The sequence below is a fragment of the Heterocephalus glaber genome, unplaced genomic scaffold, assembly GCF_053883595.1.
Source record: "Heterocephalus glaber isolate CG9 unplaced genomic scaffold, H.glaber_assembly_v1.0 deba00000594, whole genome shotgun sequence".
Taxonomy (NCBI): domain Eukaryota; kingdom Metazoa; phylum Chordata; class Mammalia; order Rodentia; family Bathyergidae; genus Heterocephalus; species Heterocephalus glaber.
In genome coordinates this window covers 24,418,891-24,438,144 of record NW_028258151.1, presented here as the reverse complement: position 1 = coordinate 24,438,144, position 19,254 = coordinate 24,418,891, and the positions used below count along the sequence as shown (strand labels likewise).

At 37.2% G+C, this 19,254-nt stretch overlaps 1 protein-coding gene across 7 annotated transcripts in view; it reads right to left on the bottom strand.

Moving 5' to 3' along the window:
* Positions 1-19,254, bottom strand: part of Trim44 (TRIM family member 44) — a 205,049-nt gene that overhangs the window by 139,669 nt on the left and 46,126 nt on the right. For all 7 annotated transcript variants that reach the window (XR_015448986.1, XM_087205600.1, XM_004852034.4 and 4 more), the window contains one exon: positions 5,186-5,263. Coding sequence is in view for 6 of the 7 variants with exons in the window: in XM_087205600.1 (XP_087061726.1) it covers positions 5,186-5,263 (78 nt within the window). In the remaining variant the exon portion in view is untranslated. The remainder of the gene's footprint in view (positions 1-5,185; positions 5,264-19,254) is intronic.

Genomic DNA, 19,254 nt, shown 5'->3' with positions numbered 1-19,254 from the left:
TTTCATGGGGTTGTTATAATAGTGCCCATCTATCACTATATACTAGGCCTCATGCTAATTTCAGCACTGAGGATACAGACATAAACATAACTAATGCCCTCCAAGATTGTCTACTTACATTTTTCTATGAAAAGTACAGAAATAGGTCAGTATTTCTAACCTGGTCTCAATCAAAGGAACACTTTCACATGTAATAACTTGACAGCTGAGCCATCTCAATTCTCTACTTTAGTTGGTTAAACAACAGTGCCTTAGTGAATGCTTCTGACCTAGTGCAGAACAAGAAAGAAGCAAGATGAAGTCTGGCTTGACCCTTGTGAACAGCAGAACATTAACAATGAGAATTAAATTAGATTTTGACTATATTCAATACTATTTGTAGCTGCAAAACTTACAATTTTTGACATTGATTAGCATTCTGATTTGAGTGAAGGACTAAGCTGTGTTCCATGCCAGTGATATCATCTATGAAAAATGACTATGAAGTTCTTTTGTGATTACAAAATGCTATATAAATACTATAAATTTAAAATAATAAAAGTTCTAGGATCAGTTTAACTAATTTTATGTTGCTAGACTGTTCTTTGGTTTCATGCTTCAGTAAGAACACCACTACCCTAAGATGACTATAAACTTCATGTACTGCAAACATGTCCTAATATAATAAAAATTAAAATTCTAAAACAGAACATTGATGTAGGGTAAAGACAAGAAAAAGAACCTTCTGTGTCCTAGGGAGTCTCAGTATAAACAATCCCATGTTTAATCCCACACCACTCACAGAGGATAATGTAAGGCACTTGTTTGGAGTTTTAAGATATTTCTTTAAAATAACTTGTTATTAGTATGAATTTGAGAAAAATAATTGTGCTTTTTAACTGTTTGCTTCAAGTACCAGTTACAGGAAACAATGAAGTGCACATCTCAGAGGGAAAGAAACGCAATCAATACTTAACAGAGAAAGTGGCTGTTATTATCTGCATAATAAGAGGTTAGTTTGATTGAGCTTAGCATGTTATGCTTTTGGTTCAATGCTTTCTGAAGACTGGGCAGGAAAAGGGAGGGGAGGGAACTGATGTGTCTTGTGAGCATTGGTTTCCTTTGGATGAACTATGAAAGATAACTTTGTGCTTAGGAAAGCTATGAAAATAAACTCAGAAAGCTTTAAATGTCTTAAAACTCTAGGTGTATGTGTAAACACATACACACACACACACACACACAGCCCTGATTAATTATATCTATCTTCTATGTAAAATATCTTCAGGAAAAAAACATTCTGCTTTGTACAATAGATGTTTTTGAAAATTTGGCTGGAAAAAAATTTTACAAACTACATCTATCAGGATTATTACTGAAAGGACTATTAACTAGTACTTCTTTTTGCAAACCAAAGATTGCTATTAAAAGTGATCTTTGGGCCAGGGATTTAGCTCACTGGTTCCACTTGCAAGTACAAGGTCCAGAGTTCAATTCTTCCCCACCCCAAAGTGATCTTTTCCCACAACACAGCAACTTCACAAAGATTCTAAATGCCCAGAGGTAGAGCTCACCACAGAAACACACATACACACAACTCTGTGCCATATTTTTCAACCACTGCAGCCTCTGATTCCTGTCCTCAGGCTCATTCGTGGTGGCTGGATTTGATGCTTTCTACCGTTCCTCTGGTTTTAGAACAGGCTATGACTGAAACGTGGCAATGGGGTTTGGGCTTTGATTATCCTCCTATATCCTAATCAAGAATCCTTTCTCTCTTTTAGCTTTTGCTAATTCTACAGGAAATGATGGGTTAAAGTATTCCTCTTCCTTTAGGCAGACTAGCTGACTTTCCAATTTATCTCCCTTTCCCATTCCCTACTCCTCTCTCTGCTTGATTTCTTTCTTTCATAATGTACTGTATAACATTTCCATTTTCAAAGTTGAAATCACGCTTATTTCCAGGTGCTCTTCTATTTGTTGAAAACAAATGTGAAGGAAAATAGCCAAGGTGCAAGCACAGTGGTTCTCAAAGTGATTCTTGAACCAACACTGTCAACATCACTTGGGAACATGATAGAAACAAAAATTCTTGCACCAAGAATGGTGGCACTTGGGATCCTAGCCACTAGCCTGTGATCTCAGCTATATACCTGTGATCCCAGCCACACACCTGAGATTCCAGCTACATAACTATGATCCCAGCTACATGAAAGGCTCAGAGAGGAGGATCACAAGTTCTAGGCCAGCCTGGGCAACTGAGTGAGACCTTGTCTTTAAAATCAAAAGGGGGGGGGCAGGGATTTAGCTCAGTGGTTTCGCCGCCTGCTGTGCAAGCGTAAGGACCCAAGATCGATCCCCAGTACCAAAAAAAAAAAAAAATCAAAAGGGATTGGGATACATCAGTTCAGTGGTACAGCCCTTGCTAGCATAGCCCTGGCTAACTGTCAGTACCACAACAGAACAAAAGAAAAAAAGGCAAAGAAATGAAAATTTCTAGCCAACCCAGATCAGCTGAATCAAAAATTGCGTGGGCTTGACACTCTATTTTAATAAATCCTCCAGGTGATTTTTATGCACACAGAATTTTAAGAATCACTAGTCTGGAAAAAACGAAAGTGTCTCACAAATATTTTGGATAAAATGAGGCACTAAGAAGAATTAACTCAGTATTACTGACAAAGAATAACTATGACATTCTGCATAATGAAAAAAAGGAACTCCAAAACCAAAAGTATAGTACAATTTTATAAAAAATTTTAAAAACAGAAAAATGTCTAGAAGGCTATATATCAAACTCTTATAAATAGTGGTTAACTTGGGGAGAATTCATTTTATTTTTCCTTTATGAATGTTTGTATTTTTCATCTATAAGCATATATTATCTTATAATTTTAAAAATTATAATTTTTTAAAAATGGTTAATATAGGTATCTTCCCACTGGTCTCTGGCAAAACTCAGAGTTATAACTCAGTCTCCAATAGATTTTGCTGTCTAGACTAATCAAATTTTATGATGCTTTAGGGAATTCCAAAGGAAGTGAGGCAGAGATAGTACTCAGTCCTCCATGACTCAATCAGTGCTTCTATGAAAAGCCACTGTTCCAGGAAATGACAGGTCATAAAGCCTGAGAGATGCTGCCCATCTTAAATAGGCCAACTTGAAAAGGGGGATGGGAAGGAGTTGAGGGAAAACAGAAGAGACCGAAAACGTAAGGGTTCTTGTGGAAGATTCCAACTTATTTCTAGGAAATTTTTCTTTATTTTTAAGTGGCCTATTTTTCACCATCCCTCCTGACCTAGTACTCATTCTTCAATTATGTTCACCCTTCTTCAAAATAGCTTCAAGGATATACAGCATATGCATATGGCAGACTAAGAAAGGACCTGAAGGTAAAAAAGATGGTGAGCATGTACCCACATACCCAAGATCAAATCAGGTCCTTTAGCTTATGATGCATCATAGGGGATTCCTGAGGCTTCCATGGATTCTTCTCATGGGACCACTCAATCCTTTCACTTCTAGTAAGTTTTCCATCAGATGCACTACATTCTTTCACAAAGGAAGCCAAAGTATTTGACATGCATCATCTTTCCCTCTTCACTGTCCTGCTGATTACAAGCATATGGGTATGGCAGAAACAGAAAATACAGTTGTCTCCTTTATCATAGCTGTTACCCTAGAAACTAGGTAAATTTGCTAAGGAAAGCTTTCAGTAGTCTTTAATAAAGTCAGTGGTTCAATTTCACTAAAGGAAAAGCTACTTATACCAGTCTAGCTCAGACTTTCTCCTAGTCTGAGCTAGAAAACTTGATTGAAGTTACTCTGTTTTTCTATCAAGACACACAGTTCTCTGGTACCCTAACTACACCAGGATACAAGAGATAACACTAATGCCCCAATGCTTTCAGTGTCACATAAAGAGAAAATTATTTTGTAGACTGGTGGTTGCAGCCATCTTTTGAAGAGCCTGTCACTGTCTATGAGTCCGACTCACAATGTTTTAGCTTAGAATACAGAGGCACAAAATGATAACATAGTAGAAAAAGGATGAAACCTAGGACACAAAGTATAGACAATGGAATCAGAGTTTGAGTACCACCTCTATATTATACTAGAGTTGGAGCAAATGATACTACCTGTCCAAGCCTCAGTGTCCTTATCAAAAAAACAGGAATAAGACGCTACTTTACAGGGTTAATGCTGTAATCAAAAGCATATAAAGGGTTAAAGAATGAAGAATTCAGTGTTTATGAGTACAGAAATCACTTTAGGATAATGAGAAAATACTGGAGATAGATGGTGCTGATGGTTACATAACAATATAAATGTATTAAATACCACTGAACTATACACTTAAAAATGGTTAAAATTTTATTTTGTGTATTTTACCACAATTATGTAAACCCCCTACCACAATACCTATCTCTCAGTAGGTGCTCAAGAAATGCCTCCCCATTCCCTTTACAAAGAATTTAGGGGGGAAAAAGGAACACACAAAGTAAAATAAAATTATGTTCCTCTTCCTTACTTAATCGTGAAAGGCTGTGAGTCTCAGGCAGAGCTAGCTGGTCCCAACAACAGGTAGTGCTATAATAAATGTCTCAGTAGGAAGGAGAAGAGAGTTTCTGTTAGTCATAATCCCTCCGGCATGTTCAGTTTTCAATCCACCCCCATCCTGGTATGGCACCTCCCAGAATATCAACCCCCCAGGCCTCAGCATATTGTTTAAAAAAAAAATCTGGGACATTTAAACCATTTCCCAGACCAGACTCTAGGTCAAAGGGAAAAAAGCATGCATGGTGGCAGCTGACTCCAGTAAACGGGGGAGACATAAGACATTAGCACTGAAAACCAACTGAATGCTGTTCCAGTACTCAGTATTATGCTAATCAGCATCTCAGATGCCTTTGGCTGGATTTAATGGACAGAAAGTCTCAAAAGCCTAATAAAGATTAAAAATGTACTTCTTTGCAGTTCAGGGAAAACAATTAATGATTACATGTTATAAGTCATAAAAAAGAGAAGGGAGAAAATCGAGGACTTAACTTCTGGCATATTAGAACACTGTTTCTGATGGGCAGGCTTAATTAGATCATAATGTAATATTTAGACAGATGATCATTAATATCTCTCAAACTTAGTGCTTGGAGAACAAAATGTTTGAGGTAACCAACACCCAACTAATTCCAAATCAATACTTACTTTAGGGTCTGAGCTCTTAAACTTTAACCTTTCCACCAACTCTATCATAGCCGCCTTCAGTCCACCTGAGTCTTTGCTCTAGAAAAAAGAAAAGTCAAGGGTCACTAGATAGCATTTTGATGCCCTCTCCAACACAAAGCATTTCAGAGGACAATGAAATAAAAAGCAATTTTTTTCTTCTCATCAGCAAAGAGAAATGAACGACTAATGAGTCCTGCATTGACCCTCTTTCCCTTCTTTAAAGACAAAGAGGGTCTGGACATAAATTGCCCAGTGACCTGAAGAGAGAACTACTGGGATGAAAATTAAATGCAGTTTGTACAGGCTGACTCGCTTCTTCATCTCAGACTCAACTGTGCTGGTGTTCACAGTGGCAGAGGCCCTGCAAGAGATTTCTATCTTATGGCCTACTGATTTTTTACTTGGAACTTTAATGTGCCAGATCAGAAGTATATAATATTAAACATTCTTATAAAAATAAAACACCTGGAGATTTAATTGAAAATGGAACTATAGTGTAGTGATTAAGAGCAGGTTTTTCAGTCAGACATATAAGATTACAAGTTTGAAGTCTGTCATCTAGTTGACTAATCTAGAGCAAAATACTGAATTTCTCAAAATCTTTTCCTTCATTTATAAAATGGGGGTAATAATCAAGGCTATTATGGCCTTAAAGAAATGTATTTATACATGTGTGTCCTATTTATTTTATTGAGTATCATGGGCATCCATTTAGCTATAAATGTCTCTATTTTCTCATTCTTTAATACTGAGTAATACTCCATTTTATTAAAAATGCCCCACGTTTTCTTTATCCAGTCTCCAGTTGATGGGCAGTTGGGTTGGTTCCAAGTTGTACCTATCAGGAATTGTGCTATGAATATGGGTGCACGTATATCATTGTGGTATGATTCTTTTAATTCTTTGGGGAAGATAACCAGCAGGGGAATAGCTGGGTCAAATGGGACTTCCAGTCCTAGTTCTTTGAGTTATCTCCATACTGATTTCCACACTGGTTGCACCAGTCTACACTCCCCCCAGCACTGGAGTAGGGTTATACCTAACAGGTTATACCAAATAGTTTCTCTAGTGTGAGAAACTGAAAGAGTAAATAAGGACTAAAAGGTCTAATAGATTATGTGAAATAGGAAGAAAAGGTGCAAGGGGAAAGGGGAAGTGGGAGGGGTAGGGGGAAAAAAGACAGGAATGGAATTAATATGAGAAAAAGAAAAAAATAGAAACAAAGTCTTTGTAGATGGGGGGGTGGAGGGGTTGAAGGGAGGGCAGGGGAATGGGGAAAAAATAAGAACCAAGATGAATTATCTAAAGGTGCAAATTTCCAATGATGAATGTCATTATATTGTATACCTAAAATGTACCAATAAAATTACTAATACTAAAAAAAAATAGTGGTTGCTAGAGAAAAGGTGCTCAATAAATACTACATATTAGTAAAAAAAAAATAATGTTTATGGAAGTATTAGCAAAGTTTGTGGCATAAAGTAAGTGCTTCAAAAAGTCACCTGTTAATGTTATTACTATTACTGCAGTGTAATAACAGAAAGTACTAAGCAACAACTCCTCAGCCTCTGAGAGATCTGGAATCCAGACACTGGAAAGTAACAACTTGGAGAAGGAAAAAAAGAGAAGTAGATCCCAGGGAATCAGTCTCTGACAAGAAAATTAAAAACTACAAAGAAATTGAACAATCTTCACACTTTCTCCCTGGCTTTTGGCTCAAGGCTCAAAGAGAGACCAGAACTACAGAAAGAAACCAAAATCTGGGGACTCCAGAGTACTCTATGACATTTTTATGACATTAATAATATTATGTACATTCCCAGAGAACTTATTTGTTGGGATAATTACACTGCATCCTGCTCTCCCAAATTAACTAAGGTGGTCAGATCTTAGGGCTGAGGCAAAGGACTATTGTTGGCCAAGCCCAAAGTATATCAATGAAAGACATCACTATACTAGCAACAAAGTCTGCACTATAAGCACAAACCTCATCACAAAACCAAACAAACAAAAAGTAACATGAGAAGACAAGACAGCAAAATGCCTCCCAAAACTCCCAACTCCCCCAAAACCAATCCAGGGGACACAGAGGGGCAGAATAGCATATGCCATATACCCACATTACTTGAAAGGATAACAAGAGAGGTTAGAAAACAGATCAAGAAGTGATCTGGGGCCAGGGATTTAGCTCAGTGGTGCCGTGCCTGCCTCGCAATCTCAAGGTCCTGAGTTCGATCCCCGGTACCCCCCCAAAAAAGAGGTACTCAGCAGGATCACAGAAGATATAACTAAACAGATAATGACAGTAATAACCAAAATGTCCAGGAGCTTTCACAAGACACTAATAAAAACCTAGATAAGATAAATAAAATGATATAAAACATGAATGACAAGTTTAGCAAAGAATTACAGTCTATGAAAAGGTTTCAATCAGAAATCCAGGAGATTAAAAATTATATTGAAAAGTATGGGCAGCAGAAGCAACTGATATGACAAAACTTTGGAACTAGAAGACTTCAAAGACCAACTACACTGCACCCTTAAAGACACCTTAAAAGCTAAAACAGAACATGAAAAATGGATCCAACCAACACTAGATGCCACAAACAAGATTAATTGAAGAGTAATTCAAATAAGTGAAAAATCAGAAGACAACACAAATGGCATAAAAAAAAAACCTATTCACAGAAATAATGACAGAAAATTTCCCCAAAATTGGGAAAGATAAAAGCATATAGACAAGTGAAACATACTGAATCCCAAATAACCACAACTGAAAGAGAACCCCTCTCGGTGCCACATTATATTCAAAGTACTGGAAGTCCATCACAGGGACAAAGATTTCAAAAGCTGTTAGAGAAAGGCAACGAATCATACATAAAGGTAAACAAATTAGAATTACAACAGACTTTACTACATAAATCTTAAAGACCAGGAGGGCTTGGAGTAGTGTTTCAAATCCAATAAAATAACAACTTCCAACCCCAACTTATGTATTCTGCAAAACTTTCCTTCAAAAATTGATGGAGAAATAAGTTACTTCCATGACAAGGAACACCTCAAGAAATTAGTGACCACCAAACCAGCATTACAAAAAGTTCACAAGGATTATCCTAGAAAGAGATAATGAAGCCAACAAGACCAGTAAGTCAAAAAGAATGAATACACCTGGCAGGATGACCAGTTAAAAAGCGGGGGGGGGCGGCAAAATCAGCAAGAAGAAAATAAGGCAATGACATGAGGGAAGTCAGTATCTCTCAGTAAAACCTCTCCATGTGAATGGTTTCAATTCCCCAATCAAAAGATACAGGTTGGCAGAATGGATTAAGAAACAAAACCCAATGATATGCAGTATCACAAAAATATGCAAGAAACATATTTAATTCAAAAGGAAAATCAGATTAAAACTCAAAGGATGGAAAACAATATCCTATGAAACATGAACCTAGAAGAAAGCAGGAGCAGCTATCCTAATTTCAGACAAAGTTGATTTCAAGCCAAGACTGATCAGAAGGCACACACAAGGTCACTACATATTAGTGAAGGGAACAATTGAACAAAAAGAGATAAAAATTATATACATATAGGCACCAAATACCAGTGCACCAAATTCAAACAACAACCACTAATGAACATAAAATATCAGATAAACACCACTACAACTGTAATGAGGGAACTTAATAACCCACTGTCACAAAAGGACAGATGAACCAGACAAAAAAAGTCAACAAAGAAATACCAGAGTTGAACCAAACCTTCAAACAGACAGACTTAATAGATATCTACAGAGTGATCCATCCAACAACAGGATACACATTCTTCTCAGCAACACATAGACTTTCTCCAAAATAGACCACATACAAGCCCATTAAGCATATAAATGCAAAATAATCCCATGTATATTATCAGATTATAGTACAATTAAACTAGAAATGAATTTCAAAAGAAACCACAGAAACTACAGAAACACATGGTAATTAAACAATACCCTCTTGAATAAATCAATGGCTCACAGGTGCTATTAAAGAAGAAATTAAGACAGTTCCTACAATCAAATGATAATATCAATACGACATACCAGAAACCATGGAGACAATGAAAGCAGTCCTAAGAGGGAAGTTTATAGTGGTGAATTCCCACAGGAGAAAAACAGATGACCATCAAATAAATAACCTAATGATGCACTTCTAGGTCTTAGAAAACCAAGAATAATCCAAATACAAAGCTAGAAAAAGGAAGGAAATTATGAAGAAATTAATGCAATTAAGACTAAAAAACAACAACAACAACAAAGAATCAGTGAATCAGAGTTGGTTCTTTGAAAGAATAAACAAAATACATAGATAAACCCTTAGCTAATCTTACCAAAATAAGAAAAGACCCCAATCCATGCAATTAGAAATGAAAAAGGCAAAATCACAATGATTCTACCAAAATCCAGTAACTATTTTGAGAACCTGTACTCTAATAAAGTAGAAAATTCAGAAGAAATTGATAGATTCCTAGATACATATGAACTACAAAAGCTGAACCAAGATATAAAAATCCTGAATAATCCACTATCACGCAATGAAATTGAAGATTAAAAAAAAACAACTAAGAAAAGCCCAGGTCCTAAGAGATGCACTGCTGATTTCTACAAGAACATTAGAGTAGATCTAATGCCAGTAGTCCTCAAAAATCACGTGATCTGCTCAATAGATGCAGAAAAAACATGACGTAGTCCAACATCCATTTATGATAATATACGTATAAAAATACATATTTATTTCAACCCGATAAAAAGCCATTTATGACAAACCAATGAGTAACATCATACTAAATAGAGAGAAGCTGAAAGTTTTCCTTCTAAAATCAGAAACAAGACAAGGATGTCCACTGTCATCACTCTTGTTCAATATAGTTCTCAAAACATTAGCCAGAGCAATTAGACAAGAGAAAGAAATAAAGGGGATACAGATAGCAAAGAAGTTAAATTATCATTATTTGTAGATAACATGATCCTCTAAATAAAGGACCCCAAAAACTCCAACAAAAGACCCCTAGAATAACCAAATTCAGTAGCATAGCAGTATACAAAGTCAACACTCATAAATTAGTTAGTGTTCCTGTATTCAAATAACAAACTCACCAAGAGAGAAATTAGGGTAAAGTATCTTTCACAATAGCATCAAGAAAAACGAAATACTTAGGAATTAACTTAGAAATACTTACAAGTGAAAGGCCTCTACAATGGAAACTACAGTACTCTGAAAAAAGAGATGAAAGAGGACATCAGAAAATGGAAAGATATCCTGTTTCTGGGTGGGCAGAACCAATATAATCAAAATGGCCATACTTCCAAAAACTGTTACATAGATTTAACATAATCCCAATCAAAACACCAATACCATTCCTTGCAAAGCTAGAGAAACTAATCCTAAAATTTATATGGAACCAAAAGAGACCTAGAAAAGGAAAAGCAATTCTGGGCAACAAAGGCAAAGCAGAGGGCATTACAAACTCAATATTCAAGTTATACTACAAAGCTACAGTGATAAAAACAGGATAGTATTGGCCAAAAAACCAGACTCGTGGATCAATGGAACAGAACAGAGGATGCAAAAAACTACTCCAGCCATACTCAGCTACCTTATTTTTGACAAAAGGGCCAAATATTTTTGCTGGAGGGAAGACAGACTCTTTAACAAATGTTACTAAGAAAACTGGTTATACAGATGCCAAAGACTGAACCTAGACCCATATCTCTCATCATGTACTAAACTAAAATCAAAACAGATCAAATAACTAAATATCAAAACAAATGCTTGAAGGTCCCCAGTCGTGCAGAACACATGCCGAACCAGCCCGCTGCAGACAGGCAGGTCTGCGCACTCCCTACCGAGGTCACGACTCTTGCGGAACATGCCCAATCAGCACGCTCCCAGGCAACAATCCACAGGACACCCCCCCACCCCCCGGCCCCGGACAGCCACCTGGTTCCTAACTACAAAGACACAAAGGACACCAGACCACCAGACCACGGTACTGAGTCCCGCCGATGGACAGCCACCTGGTTCCACACTACAAAGACACAAAGGACACCAGACCACCAGACCACAGTACTGAGTCCCGCCGATCCCTGCCCAGAGGGAGGGGCTTCTGAGCCGCCATCCCACTACTCCTGGTCCAGAGGAAGGGGCTGCCCAGCCACCATTCCTCCCGCTGCTCCCAGCCCACAGGAAAGGGCTTTTGGGCCACCATCCCTACCTCTGCTCCTGGCCCCTGTCACACCTCACCCAGCTCAGAGGAGGTAATCCACGCAGGCACCAACCGCAACCACCACCCCCCCAAGTCAAAATAAGAAAACACGTAAATAAGTCTCAAAACCAGACTTCAAGATCACCTACAGCGACCCCAAAGGGAAACGATATAGAACAATCTGATATTCAACCACCTGGCCCCACTGAACGGGCAACAAAAGGGGATCTGGAAAAAATGAAATCAGAAATAATTTCTCAGATAACAGGAGAAATTGTGCTCCTAGTGCAACACATGATTAATAAATCTAGAGAGGAGCTCAGGAACATGATGGAGTTCCATCATAGGAAACAAATGGAATCCATAAAACAGACACACATAGATTTCCAGGACATGAAAAACTCCATTGAAAGTCTACACAGCAGAATGAGCCAATGTGAGGACAGAATTTCAGATATAGAAGATAAGATTGCAATTAGTGACCAGGAAAAGAAAAATTGCTTCAAAATTATAAGGGAACATGAGAAATCAATCCAGCAGCTTAGCGATGATGCAAAGAAGAATAACATAAGACTGATTGGGCTCAATGAAGAAACAGGAGAGAGTGCAGATGACATAAAAAATCTTTTCACAGAAATAATGGCAGAAAACTTCCCAAGCAGGGGAAAAGAGCTTGACATACAGATAAGTGAGGCATATAGGACTCCAAATAGCCTTGATCAAAAAACATCTACACATAGGCATATAATTGTTAAGATTTCAGAAACTCAACAGAAGAACAAAGTTCTCCAAGCAGTTAGAGAAAAGAAACAAATCCCATACAAAGGAAAGCCCATCAGAATCACAGCAGACTTCTCAACACAAACCATCAAGGCAAGAAGAGCTTGGAGTGACATATTCCAAGCCCTAAAAGAAAACAGCCTCCAACCCAGATTGATGTACCCTGCAAAACTATCTTTCAAAATGGATAGAGAAATAAGATACTTTCATGACAAAGAGTACGTTAGGAACTTCGTGAATACCAAGCGAGCACTCCAAAGAATTTTACACAATATCCTAGGAACAGACATTGAGGATCACAACCCCAGGAAGCAAAGCAGAATGAACCCATCTGGCATGACAAGAAATTAAATGGAAAGGGGGAGAACCCAACAAAAAGAAAAAGTCATGGCAATGACAAGTTCATATGTTTCAGTTATAACCATCAATGTTAATGGTCTCAATTCACCAATCAAAACAAATAGACTGGCAGAATGGGTCAAGAAGCAAAATCCCACAATATGCTGTATACAAGAAACACACTTCATTCAAAAGGAAAGTCACAGACTGAAAGTTAAAGGGTGGAAAACAATACTCCATGTGACGGGAACCCCCAAAAAAGCAGGAGTAGCTATGTTCTTTGCAGATCAAGTAAATTTCAAACCAACACTGATGAAGAGAGATGAAGAAAGACATTACATCCTTGTAAAGGGAACAATCCAAGAGGAAGAGATGACAATAATAAATATCTATGTACCAAACACTAGTGCGCCCAACTATATAAAACAAATACTAATGGACATGAAAAGTCATATATACACTAATACAATTGTAGTGGGGGACCTCAACACCCCACTGTCACAAATAGATAGATCAACTAGACCAAAAATGAGTAAAGAAATACTAGAACTCAATCGAACTCCTGAACAAATGAACTTCACAGATGTTTACAGAGTGTTCCACCCCACAAAATCAGAATACACATTCTTCGCAGCTGCACATGGGTCATTCTCCAAAATAGACCACATACTCACACACAGAACATGTTTAAGTAAGTGCAAAGGAATTGAAGTTATCCCCTGTATATTATCAGACCACAGTGTGATGAAATTGGAGATCCATAGCAAAAGAAATTAAAAAAATTTCATAAACATGTGGAAATTGAACAACATACTTCTGAATAACCAATGGGTCACAGAGGAAATTAAAGAAGAAATCAGACAGTTCCTTCAATTAAATGACAATGACAATACAACATATCAGAATCTATGGGACACAATGAAAGCAGTCTTAACAGGGAAATTCAGAGCAGTGAATACGCACATTAGGAAAACAGAACGAGCTCAATTAAACAACCTGATGCTGCACCTCAAGCTTCTAGAAAAAGAAGAGCAGGACAACCCCAGAGCTCATACAAGGGAGGAAATTATAAAGATCAGAGGAGAAATCAATGCAATGGAGACTAGGAGAACAATACAAAAAAATCAATGAAGCCAGGAGTTGGTTCGTTGAAAGAATCAACAAAATTGACAAACCCTTAGCCAACCTTATCAGAAAAAGGAAAGAAAAGGCCCAAATCCATGCAATTAGGAATGAAAAGGGTGAAATTACAACAGACCCAGCAGAAATCCAGAGGATCATCAATACCTACTTCCAAAACCTATACGCCAATAAGATGGAAAACACAGAAGAAATGGACAGATTCCTACATACATATGAATTACCAAAGTTGAACAAAGAAGACCTAAAAAGTCTGAACAACCCAAAATCAACCAATGAAACTGAAAACGTAATTAAAAACTTATCAACTAAGAAAAGCCCGGGCCCTCATGGCTTCACTGCTGAATTCTACAAGACATTCAGAGAGGAACTACTGCCACTAGTGCTTAAACTCTTCAATGAAATTGAAAGGGAAGCAATACTCCCAAATTCATTCCTGGAAGCAAGCATCACCTTACCTTGATCCCCAAAGCAGAGAAAGACTCAACTGAAAAAGAGAACTACAGACCAATTTCACTAATGAACATAGATGCAAAAATCCTTAATAAGGTACTGGCAAACAGAATGCAGAAGATCATCAAGAAGATCATACACTCTGATCAAGTGGGATTCATCCCAGGGATGCAGGGATGGTTCAATATACGAAAATCAATCAATGTAGTACACTGTATCAATAGAGCCAAAGACAAAAACCATATGATTATCTCCATAGATACAGAAAAAGCATTTGACAAAATCCAACATGCATTTATGATAAAAACCCTACAAAAAATTGGAATAGATGGTCTCTACCTCAAACTGATAAAAGCCATCTATGAAAAACCAACAGCTAATATCATACTAAATGGTCAAAAACTGAAATCCTTCACACTAAAATCAGGAACAAGACAAGGATGTCCACTATCACCACTCTTGTTCAATATAGTTCTGGAAACAGTAGCCACGGCAATTAGACAAGAGAAAGAAATAAAAGGAATAAACACAGGAAATGAAAAAGTCAATTGTCATTATTTGCAGGTGACATGATTCTCTATATAGAAGACCCCAAGAACTCCACCAAAAGTCTTCTAGACTTAATAACCAAATTCAGTCAAGGAGCTGGTTACAAGGTCAACACACAAAAATCAATAGCATTCCTCTACACCAATGACAGACTCACTGAGAGAGAAATAGGGCAAATAATTCCTTTCACAATAGCATCCCAAAAACTGAAATACCTAGGAATCAACCTAACGAAAGAAATCAAAGATCTCTTCTCTGAAAACTCTGGCACTCTGAAAAGAGAGATTGAAGATGATATCAGAAAATGGAAAGACATCCCCTGCTCCTGGGTAGGAAGGATTAATATAGTGAAAATGGCCATACTTCCAAAACTGCTATATAGATTCAATGCAATTCCAATTGAGATCCCAGCAGCATACTTCACGGACCTTGAGAAAACAATCCAAAAATTCATTTGGAACAAGAAGAGACCCAGAATAGCAAAAGTAATTCTAGGTAACAGAGACATGGCAGGGAGTATCACAATCCCCAACCTGCAACTCTACTACAAAGCTACTGTGATAAAAACAGCATGGTACTGGCAAAGAAACAGACCTGAGGACCAGTGGAACAGATTAGAAGATGCAGAAACAACGCCAGACACACTCAGCCATCTCATCTTCGATAAAGGAGCCAAACACCCTCACTGGAGGAAAGATAGCCTCTTTAATAAATGGTGCTGGAAAAATTGGGCTTCAACTTGCCAAAGATTAAAACTAGACCTATATCTCTCACCATGCACTAAACTAAAAACAAAATGGATTAAAGATCTAAATATTAAAATAGAAACTCCGAACCAGTTGGAACAGAGGTTAGGTAGAACTTTTGAAGACATCGTTGTAGGAAAAGATTTTATGAACAAAACCTCAGTTGCCTGTGAACTAGCACAAACAATCAAAACGTGGGATTTCTTCTTATTAAAAAGCTTCTGCACAGCAAGAGAAACCAACAGCAGTATGAAGAGAGAACCCACATTGTGGGAAAAAATCTTTACCTGCTCTTCCTCAGACAAAGGTCTACTATCTTGAATCTATAAAGAACTTAAAAAGATCAGACCTCTCAAATTTAAAGACCCAATCCAAAAATAGGCATCTGAAATGAACAGACATTTCTCAGACAAAGAAGTAGAAACAGCAAATAAATACATGAAAAAATGTTCAACATCACTGGTCATTGGAGAGATGCAAATGAAAACAACGCTGAGATTCCACTTCACTCCAGAAAGAATGGCTGCTATCATGAAATCAACCAATAACAAACACTGGCGGGGCTGTGGGGAAAGAGGAACCCTGCTCCAGTGCTGGTGGGAGTGTAGACTGGTGCAAGCACTGTGGAAATCAGTATGGAGATACCTCAAAGAACTAGGACTGGAAGTCCCATTTGACCCCGCTATTCCACTGCTGGGGATCTTCCTCAAAGAATTAAAAGAATCATACCACAGTGATATATGTGCACCCATGTTCACAGCGGCACAGTTTGTAATAGCTAAAACTTGGAAACAGCCCAAATCCCCATCAACTGGAGACTGGATAAAGAAAATGTGGTTTTATAAAATGGCGTACTACTCAGCCATCAAAAATGAGAAATTAGAGGCATTTACAGCTAAGTGGATGCACATTGAGGCGATACTCTTAAGTGTAATAAATAGGACACACATATATAAATACCAAATAGTTTCTCTAGTGTGAGAAACTGAAAGTGTAAATAAGGACTAAAATGTATAATAGGTAATGTGAAATAGGAAGAAAAGGGGCAAAATGGAAGGAAGTGGGAGGGCTAGGGGAAAGGATAGAAGGGAATGGGATTAATATGAGAAAATGGAAAAATAGGAACAAAATCTTCGTAAATAGGGAGGACTGGAGGGGTTGAAGGGAGGGCTGGGCAAGGGTGAAAAATAAGAACCAAGAGAGATTATGTAAACATGCAAATTTCCAATGATGAATGTCATTATATTGTATACCTAAAATGTACCAATGATTAGAATAAATAATCAATAATGCAAAATAGGAAGAAAAGGTCCAAAAGGGCAGGGGTAGCGGGAGGGGCAGGGGAAAGGAAAGAAGAGAAAGGAAAAATGATGAGAAATGGAAAAAATGGAAATAAAGTCTTTGTAAATAGGGAAGGGTGGAGGGGGTGAAGGGAGGGCTAGGAATGGGGAAAAAATAAGAACCAAGATGCATTATGTAAAGGTACAATTCCCAATGAGAAATGTAATTGTGTTGTATACCTAAAATGTACCAATAAAAGAATTTAACAAAAACAAATGCTTAATCTGCTGCTGAAAGGCAACATAGGTAAAATTCTTGAAGACAGGCTTATAGGCAAAGACTTTCTGAACAGAACCTTAGTGGCACAAGAAATATTACCAAGTGTTTTAGTTACTTCCTCACTGCTGGGACAAAACACCTAACACTCACAAGTTAAATGAAAAAAGGTTTAGTTTGGCTCAGTTCGTTGAGGTTTCAGTCCACAGTAAGCTGACTCCAACTGACTGGTATGAAAGAGGAGCATGGAAGAGAGAAAAACAGTCCATGGCAGGGCAGGCAGAAAAAAGCAGCCGAAGCCTTCCTTTCTCTTTACATTTCTTCCAGGCTACAAGCCTATTGGTTACTGCCACTCAAACCTAGGGTGAGTCTTTTGTCTTCAGTAAATCCATTCAGCCACATTCAGAACTATGTTAAACCAGTCAGTGGACTAATCCAGTTATCACACACCCTAATCCAGCTACTTCCCAAAAGTCTCACCTATGAGCACAGGAGGCTTTGGGAGACATCTAGATGTAAGACACAACACCAAGAATCAACAAATGGGATCACATTAAATTAAACAGCTTCTGCACAGCAAAGAAAACCACCAGCAGAGTGAAGAGACAACCTATGGAATGAGAAAAAAAAATTTTGCCAGCTACTCCCAAGACAAAGGACTAATACAGTATCTGGAATACATAAAGAACTCAAAAAACAGACCCCCAAATTTAAAGATCCAATCCAAAAATGGGCAAATGGAATGAAGACCCTTTTGAGATGAAACAGAACAAACAGTCAATAAATACATGAAAAACGTTCACCATCACTGGCCATTCCAGAAATGCAAATTAAAACAACATTGAGAGTCCATCTCACTCCAGAAAGAATGGCTAGCATCAAGAAATCAACAACTAATGAATGCTAGAGAGTATAAACTGGAACAACCACTATGGAAATCAGTATGGAGATTCCAAAAAAAACCAAAAATAGAAATTACATTTCATCCAGCTAGTCCCCTTGCAGGTATCTTTCTGAAAGAGTTAAAGACATTATATCACAGCGATGTATGCATGTGTTTATAGCAGCACAATTCATAATAGTTAAATCCTGGAAGCAAACTATATGTCAATCAACAGATGAATGGATAAAGAAAATGTGATATTTATTAAAAATGGAGCACTACTCTGCCATAAAGAAAAATAAACTCGAGTCACTTGTAGGAAAATGGATGCACCTTGAGACCATGATATTAAATAAAGTAAATCAGGCACTCAAGCCTAAATATCTCATGTTTTCTCTTACATGAGAAACCCAATACATAAACAAATACAAGACAATCCAAAATAAAAGACAGGCAGTAGGAAAAAAGAAAGAGAAAAAAAGTTACTGTAATCCAGCATGGACAATGTGTCTAAAAATGTACCTTGATTTAATATAATTGTCTTATGTATTTTATATGTTTTTTGGATAATTAACTTCCTAAGAACTTATAAAATGAATAAAAGAATCTAATGTTGGCAAAGTATGTTTTGAAAACAAAAGAAGGTGGAGGGGAAGGGAAATAAAAGAATTAAGATGTATGTACATGTACCAATTCCACACAATAAATGTAATCATTGAGCACTTCAAACATGTACTAATAAAAACGTTTTTAGGAAAAGAAAAATACTGTGGGCCCCTAAATGCAAGCATATATGTTATTTTTTTCTAGTAGCTACAATTAAAGAGTAAAAATAATTTTTACATATTTTACATAACCCAATGTCTAAAATATTATCACTTGAAACATATTAATTGCAATATGAGATTATATATACATACAATAATATTAAGCATTCCACAACTAGATTATACACACACACAAATACATATGTATACATATACAATGCCTTCAAAATCTACTTTTTTTTCTCTACACAGCCTGATCAACTTGTAGAATACCAGCTTCAAGTGTTCCAAAGCCACATGTGGCTTAATCACCACTATATTGGTCAGCACAGAGCCAGAGCACAGACTGTACAGTCCCGCTGTCTAGATTAAAATCTCAACTTTCCTACTACAAGTATGACCTTAGGCAAATTATTTCACCTCTATTTCTATTTCTGTATTTCTATTTCTTTATCTATAAAATAAAGCTAACTACAAAATTACCTATTTCATGGGGATGTAGAAAGATTAAATGAATTAATATAGGTCAAGATGTTTAGAGCAGGGTCTGGCACAGGGTAAATACAATATAAATGTGAGGCCATTTTATCATCT